Source organism: Triplophysa rosa, linkage group LG20, assembly GCF_024868665.1.
Source record: "Triplophysa rosa linkage group LG20, Trosa_1v2, whole genome shotgun sequence".
Lineage (NCBI taxonomy): Eukaryota > Metazoa > Chordata > Actinopteri > Cypriniformes > Nemacheilidae > Triplophysa > Triplophysa rosa.
Window position 1 is genome coordinate 535,458 of NC_079909.1, and position 17,390 is coordinate 552,847.

Consider the following 17,390-nt stretch of genomic DNA (forward strand, 5'->3'; position numbering starts at 1 on the left):
TTACCGCCTGCAGTCGACCGCTGCAGTGCGCGGTGAAACTTAGCCTGACTGTTTCACATATTCACTTCAATACAAGGGGTCACATAACACACAGAAATTGTGCAGATGTGCGTGTTTTTTGAAGAAGAACGATTACAAAACCAATAACGCTGAAACAAGAACACATGAGTATACTACGATCATCGAGCAACCTTGGTAAGTTGGAATTGCACTTCAAATCCGGTGAGTTATGGCTTCTATTCCTATTATTGTTACTTGCACCTCATGTCATATGTTTAGCTTAGCCTTTCTGTCAGCTGCGAGGGTTTTATATCGATAAATGCAGGGAAATAGTTAGGCTGACAGAGAAGATCTTAGAATTAGAGTCTCGCATCCAATCTTTATCTGAGGATAGTAAGAGTTTAACGAGATAGAAAACACTTTGGATGCGAGCAACATTAGCGCACACAGCTCGGTTCCGGTTGAAAATCCTCCGCAGCTGGGAAACTTCGTGACTGTGAGACGGCGTAGTCGCAGGACAAAACATCACTCAACCGTTCCGATTACAGTCTCGAACAGGTTTGCCCCACTCAGTGACGCACCGACTGAGAAACCTGCTGAAAGTGCCCTAGTTATCGGTGATTCTATTGTTCGGAACGTTAACATAGAGGCACCAGCCACCTAGTCCAATGTTTACCGGGAGCCAGAGCGCCTGAATCAAGTCAAATTTAAATTGCTAGCTAATCGTTCGTAAGTGTTCTATTCGTGTATTTATGCTGGCGTTGAGCTTCTGAGCTCCGTCAAACAAATTCATGAGTGATATGCAAAGCTCTTCTGTTCGATTCACGTCGGCACAAATGATGTTCGACTCCGTCAATCGGAGATCACAAAAGATAACATTAAAGAGGTGTGTGAGCTCGCAAACAAGATGTCAGACACTGTAATATTCTCTGGCCCCCTCATGCTTATCATGGTGATGAGATTTATAGCAGATTATCATCACTAAATGGCTGGTTGTCTGAGTGGTGCCTGCAGAATGATATAGTTTTTATAAATAACTGGAAGAGTTTTGAGGGCAGACCTGACCTGTTGAAACGAGATGGTCTCCATCCCTCCTGGGCTGGGACTTCCTCCTGTCTAGAAATATGGCAAAAAGTCTTAATGCTAATGCTAAAACTTGACTCGCTGGGGCCCAGGTCAGGGAGCAGACAGTATGGCTCAACCAACTGTCTGCTTGCCGTCTCACGTCGCAGAATACACAAAATGTACAACATGTAGTAATCCGTTCTCCCAAACATCACAAAATAGAGACTGTGTCTGTCCCCCGGATTAGCAAACATAAAATAATGCGTAAACCTCTTGAAAGTAATTTAATAAACATTAAACAAACTAAACATGAACAAAATACAGATAATCAACTGTTACGACTCGGATTGCTAAATATTAGATCTCTCTCTAATAAAGCACTTTTTGTTAACGATATGATAACAGATCATAAAATAGACATGCTCTGTTTGACAGAAACATGGCTAAAACCAGATGATTATATTGCTTTAAATGAATCTGTCCCCCAAGATTATTATTATAAACACGAGCCTCGTCTAAAAGGCAGAGGGGGAGGTGTCGCAGCACTTTACAATAACTCTCTTAGCATTTCCCAGAAGTCGAACTCTAAATATAATTCTTTTGAAGTCATGGTTCTTCATGTTTCAACACCTAATACTAAAGATAAAACTCTTTTTAAATTGATTCTAGCTATTGTATATAGGCCTCCAGGGCACCACACAGATTTTATTAAAGAATTTGGTGGGTTCTTATCAGAACTAGTACTGGCCGCAGATAGACTCCTTGTCGTTGGTGACTTTAACATCCACGTAGATAACGTTACAGATGCCTTAGGAATGGCTTTCAAAGACACTCTTAACTCCATGGGCATTAGTCAACATGTGTCAGGACCCACTCACCTTCGTAATCATACTTTAGATTTAATACTGTCTTACGGTATAAATGTGGACGACGTTAAAATCCTTCAGCAGAGTGAAGACATTTCGGATCATTATCTGGTATTATGTTTGCTTCACTGGCCTACGGCTACAAATAAAACTCATTGTTACAAATATGGTAGAACAATAACTTCAACTACCAAAGATGCGTTTCTCGATAATCTGCCCGAATTGTCTCAAATCATGAGAAATAACGTTGAAGATCTTGACATTACCACTGAAAATTTTAATTCCACCTTCTCGGTAACGCTAGACAAAGTTGCTCCACTACGTTTAAAGAAGATTAAAAATGGCAGCCCCACACCGTGGTATAATGAACACACTCAGGCTCTAAAGAAAGCGGCCCGAAAAATGGAGCGTAACTTTAAGAAAACTAAATTAGAGGTATTTCGTACAGCATGGAAGGATAGTATTCGAAAATACAGGAAAGCCCTAAATAACTTCTAGATCCGCCTACTTTTCATCACTAATAGAAGAAAACCAGCACAACCTAGGTTTTTATTTAACACGGTGGCTAAATTAACAAAAAATAAATCGTCAGTGACTTCTGATCCTGTATATCAGCATAGCAGTGATGAATTTATGAACTACTTCACATATAAAATCCAAGATATTAGAGAAAAAATTATAACAATGCAATCAGAAGTGAAACCCGCTGAACAAACTAACTACAGCGCCCTTAAGGAGAAAATGCAATTATTTTATACCGTAGATCAAGATGAGCTGTCTAAAATTATTAGATCATCTAAATCAACAACATGCATACTAGACCCTATACCTACAAATCTACTGAAAGAGATGCTCCCAGAAATTATAGATCCTCTTCTTGGTATTATTAACTCATCTCTGACATTAGGACATGTGCCTAAAGCATATAAGGTGGCTGTTATAAGGCCCCTTGTCAAAAAACCCCAACTCGACCCTAAGAACTAAGGAACTACAGGCCTATATCGAATCTACCTTTCATATCTAAAGTTCTGGAAAAAGTAGTTTCAACTCAATTATGCTCCTTCCTCCAAAGGAATGACATCAATGAAGAATTCCAGTCTGGATTTAGAGCATGTCACAGTACAGAGACTGCTTTGATCAGAGTTACAAATGATCTGCTATTGGCGTCTGACCGAGGTTGTATCTCGTTATTGGTGCTGCTAGACCTTAGTGCTGCATTCGATACCATTGACCACAGCACACTCCTACATAGACTCGAAAATTATGTCGGCATTAAGGGAATAGCTTTGAAATGGTTTAAATCTTATTTATCCGACCGTTTTCAATTTGTAGCAATAAACAATGAGGTGTCACGCAAATCGCAAGTCCAGTACGGTGTACCACAGGGCTCAGTCTTAGGGCCTCTGCTCTTCGCATTATACATGCTACCTCTAGGAGATATAATAAAGCGACACGGAGTTAGCTTTCACTGTTATGCTGATGATACTCAACTTTATATCTCCTCGAAGCCTCATGAAACACAGCAGTTCCATCGAATAATGGAATGCATAGTCGATATAAAAAACTGGATGAGTAACAACTTTTTATTACTGAACTCGGACAAAACGGAAGTGTTACTTATTGGACCGAAAACTGCTATAAGTAACAACCAAGAATACTGTTTAACTATTGACGGATGTTCCATAAAACCCTCGTCGTCAGCAAAGAATCTTGGCGTTCTATTCGATAGTAATCTGTCATTTGAGAGCCACGTCGCCAACACCTGTAAAATTGCGTTTTTCCATCTTAAGAATATATCTAAACTACGTCATATGCTGTCAATGTCAGATGCAGAGAAGTTAATTCATGCATTCATGACATCAAGACTAGATTACTGTAATGCACTGTTAGGTGGTTGCCCTGCAGGCTTATTACAAAAACTCCAATTGGTCCAAAACGCGGCAGCTCGAGTTCTTACACGTACAAAAAAATATGAACATATTAGCCCGGTTCTGTCAACCTTGCACTGGTTACCTATAAAGCATCGCGTTAACTTTAAAATCTTGCTTATTACCTATAAAGCCCTACGTGGTTTAGCTCCTCAATACTTGAATGAACTCCTTTTGTATTACAGTCCTTCACGTGCATTACGCTCTCGTTCTGTCAGTTCTGCCTAGAATTTCAAAATCAAGTGCAGGTGGTAGATCCTTTTCCTGTCTAGCGCCTAAACTTTGGAATAGTCTTCTCTGCACTGTCCGGAGGCAGACACACTCTGTCAGTTTAAATCTAGACTAAAGACGCATCTTTTTAATCTTGCATACACTACTCATCCATAATATAAATCCTCTGAGGGTTTAGGCTCCAAACCAAAAACACAACTGATGTACTTGTTGCATCAAAGAGTGCAGAACAGTACTCTACTCTCAGCCAGTCTTGTCTCATTGTTCCAACATTACCACAGCGAGCAGGATGCAGTTCATGGCCTGACCTGATGGTAGAGCGGAGAATGGGAAGAGGCGACCAGACAAGAGCTGAGATGATAGAGCTGGATAAAGAAGGATTCAGTCACCTGACATGTCTTCACCACAAAATTTCAAATGCTATTAGATTATGAATGATAATCTTAAACTATAATTTACCTTATTAATAAGTTTATTTATTTTATTTAGCCTTGTTGTGCTAGCTCTCTGGAGCTTGTGCAGAGGCAGCAGCTTTTGCCAGAGGGGAACTGGAATCCCCTGGTTGGGCCTGGGTTCTCCTGAGGTTTTTTTTCTCGATTAGAGTTTTGGGTTCCTCGCCACCGTTTGCATACTGTTTTTTGCACTATTTGCCTGGCCGGGGGGGCTGCTTTAGAATTTTAAAGTTTTACTTAATTAATATTGCATATAGGAATTTATAGTCTGTTATATTTGACCTGTGCTTCTCTCTCCTCTATCTTAAATGTGTGCTCTCACTGAGCGTGTGTGAGCGTGTCTGTGTGTGTGTGCGTACTTGTTTGTGTACGTGTGTGTGTGCGTGCGCATCCGTGTGTGTGCGTCTGTCTATGTGTGTTAGTACATGTGCATATTGTGTGTGTGGAGTGTTTTGTATGTGGGTATGTCTGTCTTCTGTTTCCAACTTTTTCTTGTTTTTGCAGGTACAACTTTAATTGTTTTGCTTATAGTCAATATGTCTTATGTACAGCTGCTTTGTAACAATGAAAATTGTAAAAAGCGCTATATAAATAAAGTTGAGTTGAGTTGATGATGCACAAGAGGAATGCACATTTCCTTTTTATCCCAACGATGGACCATTGACCAACTATTTTTATATGGCTATCCTGGATGCACCTGAATCATCTACCATCAAAGAAGCAGACTATCAACTTATTGAAAAAGCCATAAAACATGTTGAAGCAAAGCCAGAGATACAAGCACAGCTTAAAGACCTGATAACAAATGGCCAAAAGTATGCACACAAGATTTAGGACAAACTAACATAATCCAACATCAGATCATCACAACGGATCAGCAGCCGGTAAGAAAAAAACATACAAAGCCTCTGTTTATAAAAATGATTTTATTGAAGTACAAGTGAAAGAATTGCTGGATATGTCATACAACCTTCTACTTGTCCATGGGCATCACCAGTGGTAGTGGTAGATAAGAAGGATGGAAACATGAGACTATGTAAAGACTACAGAGGATTGAATGCTAAAACACACTTGGATGCTTATCCTATGCCACAAATTACTGATATCATGGAATCACTACAGGGAGCCAAGGTTTTCAGTACGTTAGTACATCACTTTTTTGGTTTGAGGAGCCTGAGCATCCCTCGACTGCTGCGGCGAGCGGCCAGCGTTGTGGCAAGAAGCCCCTGCCACCGGCCGTCACGGGCGGAGGCCTTGATTCTCTAACAGCGAGAAGCCGCCCGGCACCGTAAGGGCCACTGAGTAAGCATTATTTCTTCCTGGGGGAAAAACGTTACAGAGACCACTACCTACCATAGGGAGGAATTAGTGGAGACACCACATGGTCTCACGATCAGGGGAGAGCTCATGGGAAAACGTGCGGACTGAAGCAGTTAACCGCAAGGTGGAGGTCCACCTAGGGAGGTCATGGGTTGCCGAGGTGGGAACCATTCATGAGGATACATCAGACGGAACCGCCCACGGTTTACCACGTCTGGAGCACTAGGTCCGGTTAGAGCTATGTGGTAGTTAACTCAACTGTTACCTGGCCTAAGGGGGCAGGGCTGCTCTGCCCAGCCTGCCCCCAGGAGGTGCTTAGTGATGGATGGAATGCCTGTTCTTTACCCAGTGGGGAAAGAAGGGAGGCGTAAATAGCCGCTGATCTCCCTAGAGGAAGGGGGAAGGGCTTTCGCAGGCAAACGTCCCACCGGCTGCTGGTCCTACATGTTGCCCTGCAGGACGCGGGCTGACACTGGTTCCACGCGTAGGTTGTAGAACCTCGCGAAGGTGATGGGCGTAGCCCAACCCGCAGCTCTGCAGATGTCTGCCAGAGAGGCGCCCTGAGCCAGTGCCCATGAGGAGTGTGCCTCACTCCTAACGGGCAGGGGCGATCTTGAGATCGGTATGCCGTAGCGACGGCATCCACGATCCAGTGCGCCAGCCTCTGTTTCGAGACAGCCCTCCCCTTCTGCTGACCTCCAAAACAGACAAAGAGCTGCTCAGAGCTTCTGAAGCTTTGCGTGCGGTCAAAGTAGATGCGCAGTGTGTGTACTGGACACAACACGGATGTGGTTGGGTCTTCCTCCCCGGTGGGGGAGCGTCTGCAGGTTTACCACCTAGTCTCTTAGGGGAGTGGTGGGAACTTTGGGCACGTAGCCGGGCCGGGGTCTCAGTATAGCGTGAGAATCAGCGGGCCTGAGTTCTAGGCAATCTGTGGACACAGAGGGTGCTTGTAGGTCCTCTACCCTCTTGGAGGTGAGCGCCATCAGGAGAGCCGTCTTTATCGTGAGGTGAGAAAGAGCGGCAGCTCCGAGGGGCTCGAATGGGGGGGGGGCTCTTGAGGCCCGCCACCTAGGTCGCAAGAGGGTACGGAGCGTGGATGAGGCGGTAGCCTTCTCGCGCCCCTTACGAACCTAATGACCAGGTCGTGCTGTTCCAGAGGCTTCCCAGCAACTAGGTCGTGATGAGCGGCCGTAGCGGCTACATACACTCCCAGTGTGGAGGGTGGAGAAGTTACTCTCCAGTCTCTCTTGAGGAAGGGACAGCATGTTCCTGATCGAGCAACTTCCGTGGGTCTTCTCTTCAAGAAGATCACCAGGACGAGAAGAGGCACCACTTATGGGCGTATAGCCACCTAATGGCCGCCCTAGCCTGAGTGATGTCCCAACCACCGGGGGTGGGCCACTCAGGATCTCCTCATCCCATCCAGACATGGAAGTTCCAGGGGTCTGCCTGGGATGCCGTAACGTGTCCCCTCCCCTTGGAAAGCAGGTCCTTCACCAGGGGGATCGGCCAGGGGAGAGTTGTTGTCAGAAGCACCAGCTCTGAGAACCAAGTCCGGTTGGGCCAGTAAGGCACAACTAGTACCACTTGATGCTCCTCTTCCCTGACCTTGCACAGGGTCTGTGCAATGAAGCTCACTGGGTGGAAGGCGTACTTCTGCTTGTCTCGCGGCCAGCTGTGCGCAAGGGCATCCGTGCCCAGGGGTGCCTCGGTCAGGGAGTACCAAAGCGGACAATGGGTGGAGTCCGGGGAGGCAAACAGGTCCACCTGTGCCTCGCCGAACTGCTCCCAAATGAGCCGGACTGCGCGGGGATGGAGTCGCCACTCTCCGCGAGGCGTTGACTGACAAGAGAGCGCATCGACTGTCTGGTTCAGGATGCCTGGGATGTGATATACGCCACAGCAGCTGTGCTGTCCGACCGGACCTGCACGTGCTTGTTCTGCATGAGAGGTTGTAGCCTCCTCAGTGCAAGTAGCACAGCCAACAACTCTAGGCAGTTGATATGCCAACACAGGCGGGGGCCCGTCCACCGCCCCGACAATGCGTGCCCATTGCACACGGCACCCCAACCCTGCAGGGAGGCATCCGTCGTCACCACAACGTGCCTTGACCCCTGCCCTAGGGGGACCCCTGTCCCAAGAAGGTCATGGGAGACCAGGGGGTTAGGGTGCGTCGGCAGAAAGGCGTGATGACCATACGCCTGCTACCGGTGTGCCACGCTCTCCAAGGAACCCGACTCTGTAGCCAGTGTTGGAGCGGTCGCATGTGCATCGACCCGAGGGGGACCACCCCCGCCGAGGATGCCATGTATCCCAGGAGCCTCTGAAATTGTTTCAGGGGGACCGCTGACTGGACGCGCTCTGTAGTCAGTTGCGCTGTCATGGAGACAGAGTCGAGTTCCATACAGAGAAAGGAGATGATCTGCACAGGGATGACCTGTATCCCCAACCGATCTAGGTGCCGGAGCACCAGGTCCCTGTGTGTACACAACAGATCTCGTGAGTGTGCCAAGATTAGCCAGTCGTAGAGATTCAGTACCCGCACACCTCTTTCCCTGAGGGGAAGGAGGGCGGCTTCCACGATCTTCGTGAAGACACGTGGAGACAGGGACAGACCGAAGGGGAGGACCCTGTACTGATATGCCCGCCCCTCGAAAGCGAACCGCAGGAACGGCCGATGACGAGGGAGGATCGAGACATGAAAGTACGCGTCCTTCAGGTCGATTGCCATGAACATCTGACAGACGTCAGGATGCGCCTCTGTGTGATCATCCTGAACGGCAGCTTGTGTAGGTGCTTATTCAGGACATGCAGATCTAGGATGGGGCGCAGCCCCCTGCCTTTTTTTGGGACAATGAAGTACGGGCTGTAGAACCCGTTGAACATCTCGGCTGGTGGGACGGGCTCGATCGCTCCCTTCGCCAGAAGGGTGGCGAACTCGGCCCGAAGCATGGCCGCATCCTCGCCTCTGACTGAGGTGGAGAGGATGCCCCAAAACTTGGGCGGCCGTCTGGCAAACTGGGTCGCGTAGCCGAAACGGATCATCCTCCCTAGCCAACCTGACGGCCTGGGAAGCCGAAGCCAGGCTCCCAGGAACTGAGACAGGGGGACTAGGGGTTTGATCTGCTTCATCGTCCCCGCGGGGGGTGGTTCGATGGCCAGCAATACGGATTCCTTGTCTGGGAGGAGATCGGCTGTGCTGTTTTTCCTGCCTGGCGTTTACGCAGCTCAACGCACTGTCTGACTGAGAGTGCTGAGGGCTGGTGTTTATACTCAACGTTGCGCTTTGCCATGGCGCAACGTCAAGTTGCTGTCCACTGTCGTGCCGAGAGTGGGAGCGGCTGTAATGACCCAGAGAGAGAGGAAACTCTTTTTGTGAGTAAGTGGGAGGGGGCCAGCAGATGGTGAGACGGGGCAGGAACCGGCCCTATCCGATCCCCCAGCGATGTGGCTGGGGTCGGGCCCGATGGTAGCATCGATCTCCCTGGGGTCTCCCATGAGGGCCGCTTCTGCTTTCGCCACGGCTGCTGACAGGGCGATGGTCTCCTCTTAGATGTCTCTTCCGGGGGGGCCGCCTGAGTGGGGGGCGCCAGAGCCGGAGGGCGTCGAAGAGGACCAGGGCTGCTGGGAAGCAGACGGTGCACGGGACTCGACGGCCGAGGGCGGCCGAGTCACGGCGGGGGAGGATATGCTTGATATCCGCTGTCTGCTTCTTTACTGTCGAGAACTGCGGCTCGACAGTATCACCAAACAGCCCCCCCCCCCTTGCAAGATGGGTGCGTTGAGAAAGCGGACCTTCTCGGCATTACTAATCTGTGCAAGGTTCGGCCAGAGGTGTCTCTCATGGACCACAAGTGTGGACATCGCCCGACACAGGGCCCGCGTGTTCACCTTGGTCGCCCGTAGAGCGAGGTCGGTGGCGGCGCAGAGTTCCTGCATAAGCGCTGGGTCGGTCTTACCCTCGTGGAGCTCTCTCAACGCCTTGTCCTGGCAGGAGCCATAGCATGGAGAGAGGAGGCAGCTTGGTCCGCCGCAATGTAAGCTCTTGACACCAGAGATGCCGAGACCCCACATGCTTTGGATGGGAGTCTAGGTCGAGCCCCCCAGGTGGCCGCCGCCTGCGGGCACGAGTGCACCGCGGCGGCATACTCCACCTGGGGGAAATCGACGTATCCTCTAGCTGTCTCACCTTCGAGGGAAGAGAGGGTGACAGAACTTTGTTTGACGTGAAACGTGCCGGAAAGGGGGCGTTCCAGGTCTTACTAAGTTCGTCATGCACTTCCGGAAAACACCGCACTGGGGGCAGGCGTGGCTTGGAGCCGTGCTCAAACCCGAGGCGCAATGTAGCCAGCCGCCAGCACTGGGAGAGGCAGTGCGGGCACTGCAACCCAACGCTCATGGCGGCCCGGGAAAGCATGGCTGACATTTCGACGTCTGCTTCTTCCTGGGCTCGACCCCCCAAGGGAGGAAGCTCCGAGGAATCGTGGGAGTCAGATGCCAGTAAGTCACCCTCCGATGCTGCAAGGGACGATGCAATCTCATCATCACGCACCGTTTCTGAATACGTGGTTGAGGAACGGTCAGACGAGCAAGACGAGGTGCGAACGGTCCGCGAGCCGGTGGCTGACGGATTAGCGATCACAGTAATCCTCATATCACCCTCGCTGCTCGCCGTAGCAGACGGTAGGGCCGTAGCGACTGCTGTCACGGAACGGGAAGCAGACGAGTTGGTGGCTGAGTCCCGTGGGAACACAGCCACCGTGACGCAACGTCTGAATCGTCAACTGCCCGCAGTGCGGGCAGGACGTATCCACAAGGGCTGCCTCAGCGTGCTGGAAGCAGACCTCGTGTCCGTCCCCCTCCTCGATGAGTGTGTTGCACCCACGAGAACAGCGGGACATGCCACAATGGAGAAATTTGCTTTAGAGAAAAAACTCGAACACTTCTGGAACCGCCGAGACGCCCAGGGGAAGTCGCCGCAGGAAGGGACAGTCCGCTGCACCATGCCGTAGAACTGGCAGTCTTGTAGTTTCTATCTTGTAGCGAAGTCTGTTGATCATGAGCAAAGGCTCCGAAGAACAAAAGGTGAATGAATGAGGCACGCCATCTCCCTTTTATACCCGGATATCCGGGGGCGGAGTCCGGCATGCAAATTTAATTCGCCAATTTCATTGGCCTTTTCTAAGAAGTCGGAAGCGATTGGTTCTCAAGGACGAACTCCATCTGTCGGCTCGACACAACGTCGAGAGACCGACAGAAAGGGAACCGCTGCTCTCTGTGTGTTGATTTTTTTTGTCTCCAATAGCATTGATATTAAATTGCATACGCTTACTTTATCCATTAGATTGAAAAATCTAAAAAGCCTATACATTTACCCTACCCTCAAAGAAAAATCAGGCCAGAAGTGGTCGAAAGTGTACACCAGGTGTGAACGGGTCTCCTTCATCCACTTGTGATCCGATCAACCAAAACGCATCTTAATACCATGTGCAAACAGGGTCTTACACTAGTGCGTAAAACAGGTTTTAATGTCAGACAAGAGGCTTGTGTGATAGTTTTGTGAATACCTTGACGTCCACTGCATGTGACGGTTCATTGAGGGCTAACCGGAGCGGATTCAGTGCTGACTGAGGTTCACATGGAGTGTCCGTCTGTCCGTCCACCTGCAGGACGCTGGGATACAACAGCCACTTCCCATTGATGAACTCATACGGCCACAGAATGTTCAGGGATGCCGAGCCGAATGTTTGGAGAGGTTGACCAGTGTTAGACACCTGGTCAAAACAACAATTATTGCCACATTAGCTCTTTCTGAAAACCACAGAAAAGCAACCAGGTAGCAATAGACTGGAGTCATTTGTGACTGAGAAATGAAGTCATGAAAGACATGATGACAGAATTTAAATCCTTTGAATGTATTAATATAGTAGTTTCTATACTTTTTCTGCTCAATTTGTAAAGGGAATATTTTTAAGTCCCCCTACTACCTACAATCACACACATAGACATTCTCATAAAATATACTTTGCTTGAAACCTGCTATAGGATTTATTGAATTATACTCTTGTACACAAACAGGTAGTAGAATGTTAAGCAAATCTTAAAGCTTTAAGAGTCAGCTGCACTAAGATAGCTATTTACTGTGAAAATGTGTCAAAAGAGACAACCCTTATGACTCTACGATGTTCTGATGCAGATATATACAGTAGGTTTTGCTGGATGGATGCTAGGGTACTTTGTTGGGTTGCTAGGGAGTGGCTTGGAAGCTACAGTGGGGAAAATAATTATTTGATCCCCTGCTGATTTTGTAAGTTTGCCCACTTACAATGAAATTAAGGGTCTATATTTTTTACAGTAAGTTTATTTTAACTGATAGAAACAGAATATCAACAGAAAATCCAGAAAAAAACACATTATATAAAAGGTTATAAACTGATTTGCACTTTATTGAGTAAAATGAGTATTTGATCCCTAAGCAAAACATAACTTTGTACTTGGTGGAGAAACACTTGTTGTCAAGCACAGAGGTAAGATGTTTCTTATAGTTGGTCACCAGGGGCCTCATTTATAAAACAGTGCGTAGAAACCTTCCTAAAAGTGAACTTACGCCAGAATGCTGAAAAGGGCGTACGCAAACAAAAATTGAGATTTATAAAACCTTGCGCACGCACACCTGCACGCAATTTTCCTTTTATAAATAACAGATTACCTGCAAGTGTGCGTACGTGAATCAGCCTCATATCCCGCCCTGTACACGCCCATTTTTATCCATAAATAATCAATGCAAAGTAGCTCATGAATGCTTATTCGTATATTAATAAGCCTGACATCCAATCCGCTTTTTAAGCCTGACGTCACGCACCATTATGGACGTATACCGTTTCCGGGTTCAACCGCTATCAGATGCCATAGAAAAATAACAAAAACTTATGTAAAACCCCCGATCCTTTATCTCCATAACGAAATCACAAATGGCCACACATGAGATTCACTGAGATTTCCATATTAATAATTGTTAGAATTATTATTATAATTATATTAAAGCCAAAGAAGGTCTCTGCAGCATTTATATGTTTACAGCATTTAGACTGATCATTTACACCTCATTAAAATCACATCATTAGTGTGATGGTGAGACAGCGCTGATTAAATATTTAGATTGAATTTTTATTTAAGATTTGAGTTTGATTTTACAAGAGCTGCATGAAACAAGTATCACCCAATACAAGCGCAAATAACTCTGCGGATTTAATCTTCGTGATAATGAGGATATTTAAGGTAAAATTAAATGTGCGTGAGGGATTAATGCTTATAATCATTTTTATCACACTTACCTTTTGCAATCTAACTTGAGTTCACTAACTCACCATCGGTGTCGCCAAACTGCTCTATCTCCAAAATGTCCGTACGCATGGGTCAGAGTTTGCGTGCAGGTGCGCACATTTTTCCGTCAAGTTTGTTTTTATAAATCCCATCTTTTGCGTGGGAAGTGGTGTACGCCTCTTTCAGGGAATGTTTTGTGCATACGCAACGGTTATAAATGAGGCCCCAGGTTTGCACGTGGCAGGAGACATTGTGGTCCAGGTTTCTTGGCTGTATCTTGGCAACTTGAAGTTTGGGTCTGAAGACTGGCTAGGACACTTAGTGTGCTTCTCCTTGAGCCACTGCTTGGCTGTCTTGGCGATATGTTTTGGGTCTTTGTCATGTTGAAGCCCCATTCATGACCCATCTTCAGTGTCCACGATTTTACAGTACATGGCCCCATTCCCTCAACCCCTCAATGTGGTGAAGTCATCCTGTATCTGTAGCAGAGAAAAAGCCCCAAAGCATAATGTTTCCAACACTGTGCTTGACTGCAGAGATGGTGTTCTTGGGGTCATAGTCGGCATTTCTTGCCCTCCAAGAACAGAGAGTAAATTTCTCTAAAGCCTTTTCTGAATCATTTTAATGTTCATTGGAAAACTTCAGATGAGCCAGATGGGCCTTCACAGGACACACCAAGTGCTTCAGGATGTCAATCTATTGTGCATAGTGTGTTACCAATGGTTTGCTTGGTAACTGTGCTCCCAACTTCCTTGAAATCATTAACAAGCTCCTCCTGTGTAGATCTGGGATGATCTTTCTCATGCTCATCTTTACACCATTGGGGAAATCTTGCAAGGAGCTGCAGACCATGGGCAACTGATGGTTATTTTGTATTTATTCCATTTGATAAATAATAGCAACAACAGTTGTCTCCTCACCAAGCTTCTGTCTGTAGCCCGTTCAACGTTTGTGCAGGTCTACAATCTTGTCCCTGACATTCTTCTTTTTAACTTTAGAACAGTGGAGGCAGACAGGAACATGATGGTAAGTGATGGGGTGTGGAATCGGGACATGACCCGGGTCAGACTCGAACTTGAGTCCCCGCTCATGTAAATGTGTCTGGAACGCTAACCACTGGGCTATCGCTCTGACAAGTACCTGACATTCTTTGACAGTTATTTGGTCTTGACCATGGTGGTGCACAGGTTGAAACGGAAGATACAGATTCTGTTGCCAGGCATCTTTTATATACATTGGGAGTACTTACATCACATTAGGAGTACTTTCTTAAAGTGACAGGACTAATCTGTGCTTTATATAGGCACATAACTAATCTGTGCGAGGCAGATTTTTTGCTGGTCGGTTGGGGATCAAATACTTATTTTACACACTGAAATGCAAATCAATTTATAACCTTTATATAATGCTCTTTGTCAGGATTTTTTGGTTTATATTCTGTCTCTATCAGTTAAAATAAACCTACCTTTAAAATGATAGACCCTTTAAGCGGGCAAACTTTTCAAAAAATTATTTTCCCCACTGTACCAATTTTGATACTCCAACTGGTACTTGAATGTTGACCAGCAAAAGTTTGTCAGTCTATAGGATTTTTCAGCCGATTTTTTTGCCCGCTTACGAACACCGTACGTCCGACCGCTTATAAAATTAAATTTGACAGTAATTGGTTAATCTATTTTTGCTGGGGACAGCAGGTGTGCTTCAAAATATTTTGACACATTTTTATATTCCCTATGCAGTTGGTAATACAGAACAAGAATTATGCATTTTCTGTTTGAGGGAGATGAGCAAGGGGTCGTTCATATTTTGTGTCTAAAAATGCATGGAAAACGCAATACTTTCTTCTTTTTTCCAAAGCACTTGGCAGTTTGTGCTCTTATGGAATCTACCATTGTCAAGCAACCACGAGCAGTGCTCACAGTGAATACAAGAAGATTCCAGTGAAGGATGATGCTCTTGCAATATCTCTACTGATAGATTTATTTGTGTTGTCATCATCTGTTCCTCCATCTTCACTGAACTTTTATATGTTGTTAGGGAAAAGGTAAATCTGTTTATCTCATGACATGCGGTGCGCTTGCGGCATTCTGAAAAGGTGAAATTTGTTTATCTCGCTGTGGCCACATCATTCTCTATTCAAGCTTTCTGCACACCTACATTTAAAATAACGAATTTGAGTGTGCAGAATACGCAAAATCTTAATAGTCCCTAAAGAGCTTTAAAGCCAACGCTGTGTGGTGTATTTATATTATATTTGTATATTTCACAAAGATTGTCATCCAGACTAACAAATATTGTTTTTCTTTCTTTGCAAATGTAACTCATTGTCTTAGACTACAGAGAAAGTTATCGCATTTGACAGCCCTATTTTTCCTGCTCCCAGGTGCAGTTTTCAGAAACTCTTAGCTAATTATCATGGCAAAGATCAGGTCAGATAATGTCAATGTATGTCGCCGTTTGTCATAACAGCATTTATTGCCTCCATGCTTACTGCAGTACCATGCATCATTCGTTTAAATTTTTACACCGCTCCCTCTAGCAGTCAGCTGACCGACACAATACCCATGCATTGTCCCCTTTTTAATGACTCCACGCTCACCAGTTTGAGAACCAGAGTATTAAAGCGTACCTCTGCTGAAAAATGAAAATTATGTCATAAATGACCTCCCCGCAAGTCGTTCGATAAGCCTAGGACCTCCGTTTATGTCCAGAATGCAAATTAGGATAGTTTTGTTGAGGTCCGGGAGCTTTCTGACTCCTCTATAGACTACAACAAAACCAAACTTCAAAGTGCTGAAAGTGAGTAAAGACATTGTTGAAATAGTCCATGTCACTCCAGTGGTACAGCTTTAATTATATAAAGCGACGAGAATACATTTTGTGCACCAACAAACAAAAATTCTGACTATATTCAACAATTTCCTGTTTTGTATGTTAGTTTCCAACATGGGGTCACGAGAGCACCAAGACGCGTTCACAGTGCATCCGGGGTCAGCACTGCACGACGCATGCTCATCAGCACCACCCACGCACATGTGTCGTGCAGTGTTGACCTCGGATGCACTCGTGAACATGCATTGAAAAATAACAATAAATAGGTCAGGAAATTGTTGAAAAAAGTCAGTATTTTTTTTAAAAGTCGGATTGTAAAATGAATGTAGTTTGTCTGTACATATGTCAAATGCACATAGTTTGTTACCCAGGCGGATGCGTAGCCTACTATTTTATTCTTTTAAGTCTGAAAACAACGGAAACAGAAAACACTTGTATGTAAATGAGAACGACTTTATTGGGCATTTAGTTGTATTAAAATACTGTACAATATGTAACGTTCAGAGAGTAAACGCAAATACCACACAATGATGTCATGTATATGCTAATTAGCACTGCTGCACAGGTCAAATTGTGTCCCGTATTTCACAGACATCATGCCCACAGATGACAGGTTCATTAAAATGACACTCTCATAAACGTCTCATCATGTAAATGTATTTACATCAAAAATAAAACCCAGACATTTATGATTTTTAAGTTCATTACAAGCAGTTCAAACATTGGAAACAGAAATTCTTACAAACTAAATTCACCTGCTGCACTAGTGATCTCTTAAATACAAAACAGGCACATGATAATGTACTTACGATGAATTCATATTGGACGTCACTGCCGACATCATGCACAGACGTCATAGCACTCTCTCCCACGACTGCACCGCTGTAAAAGAGCTGATGAGGATGAGCCAGCCTACAACACATTCAAACATTCAGCCAGAATCTTCAGTGTTTCACTCCACACAAACACATGAATGATGTGGAGAACAGACCCGCTGAGCACCAGAGGAAGCTCGATCACCATACGTGCAAACGCCACGACCGGAGCCAAAGACTGCTGCTCACTGATCCTGCGGCACATTTACATACAGCATCGCTTCATTATCAGAAGCTTCAGAGCCACAGAAACGAAATAAACTTTAAAATGGACTTTACATTGGGACATTACTTTCATGACAAGTGAGCACATCTCTGTTACTGTAATGCAAACACAAACAATGATATTACATTGAAGTGTTAAGTATGCTGTTAGTGAATTAACTGCAGTGTGTCTGGACTCTGCTTCACATACTTTCCTAAACAAGTTTGACTTTCCTAGACTTTCCATCAGATTTTCAGCAGAAATATAACCTAGAGATGTTTAGAAAAACT

General features: G+C 45.7%; 1 protein-coding gene across 3 annotated transcripts in view; it reads right to left on the bottom strand.

Moving 5' to 3' along the window:
- itga7 (integrin, alpha 7) overlaps positions 1-17,390 on the bottom strand; it is a 91,453-nt gene that overhangs the window by 36,516 nt on the left and 37,547 nt on the right. For all 3 annotated transcript variants that reach the window (XM_057361377.1, XM_057361375.1, XM_057361376.1), the window contains exons 18-20: positions 17,012-17,089; positions 16,830-16,932; positions 11,433-11,639 (exon numbers count right to left, since the gene is read on the bottom strand). In XM_057361377.1, coding sequence (XP_057217360.1) covers positions 11,433-11,639; positions 16,830-16,932; positions 17,012-17,089 — 388 coding nt within the window. The remainder of the gene's footprint in view (positions 1-11,432; positions 11,640-16,829; positions 16,933-17,011; positions 17,090-17,390) is intronic.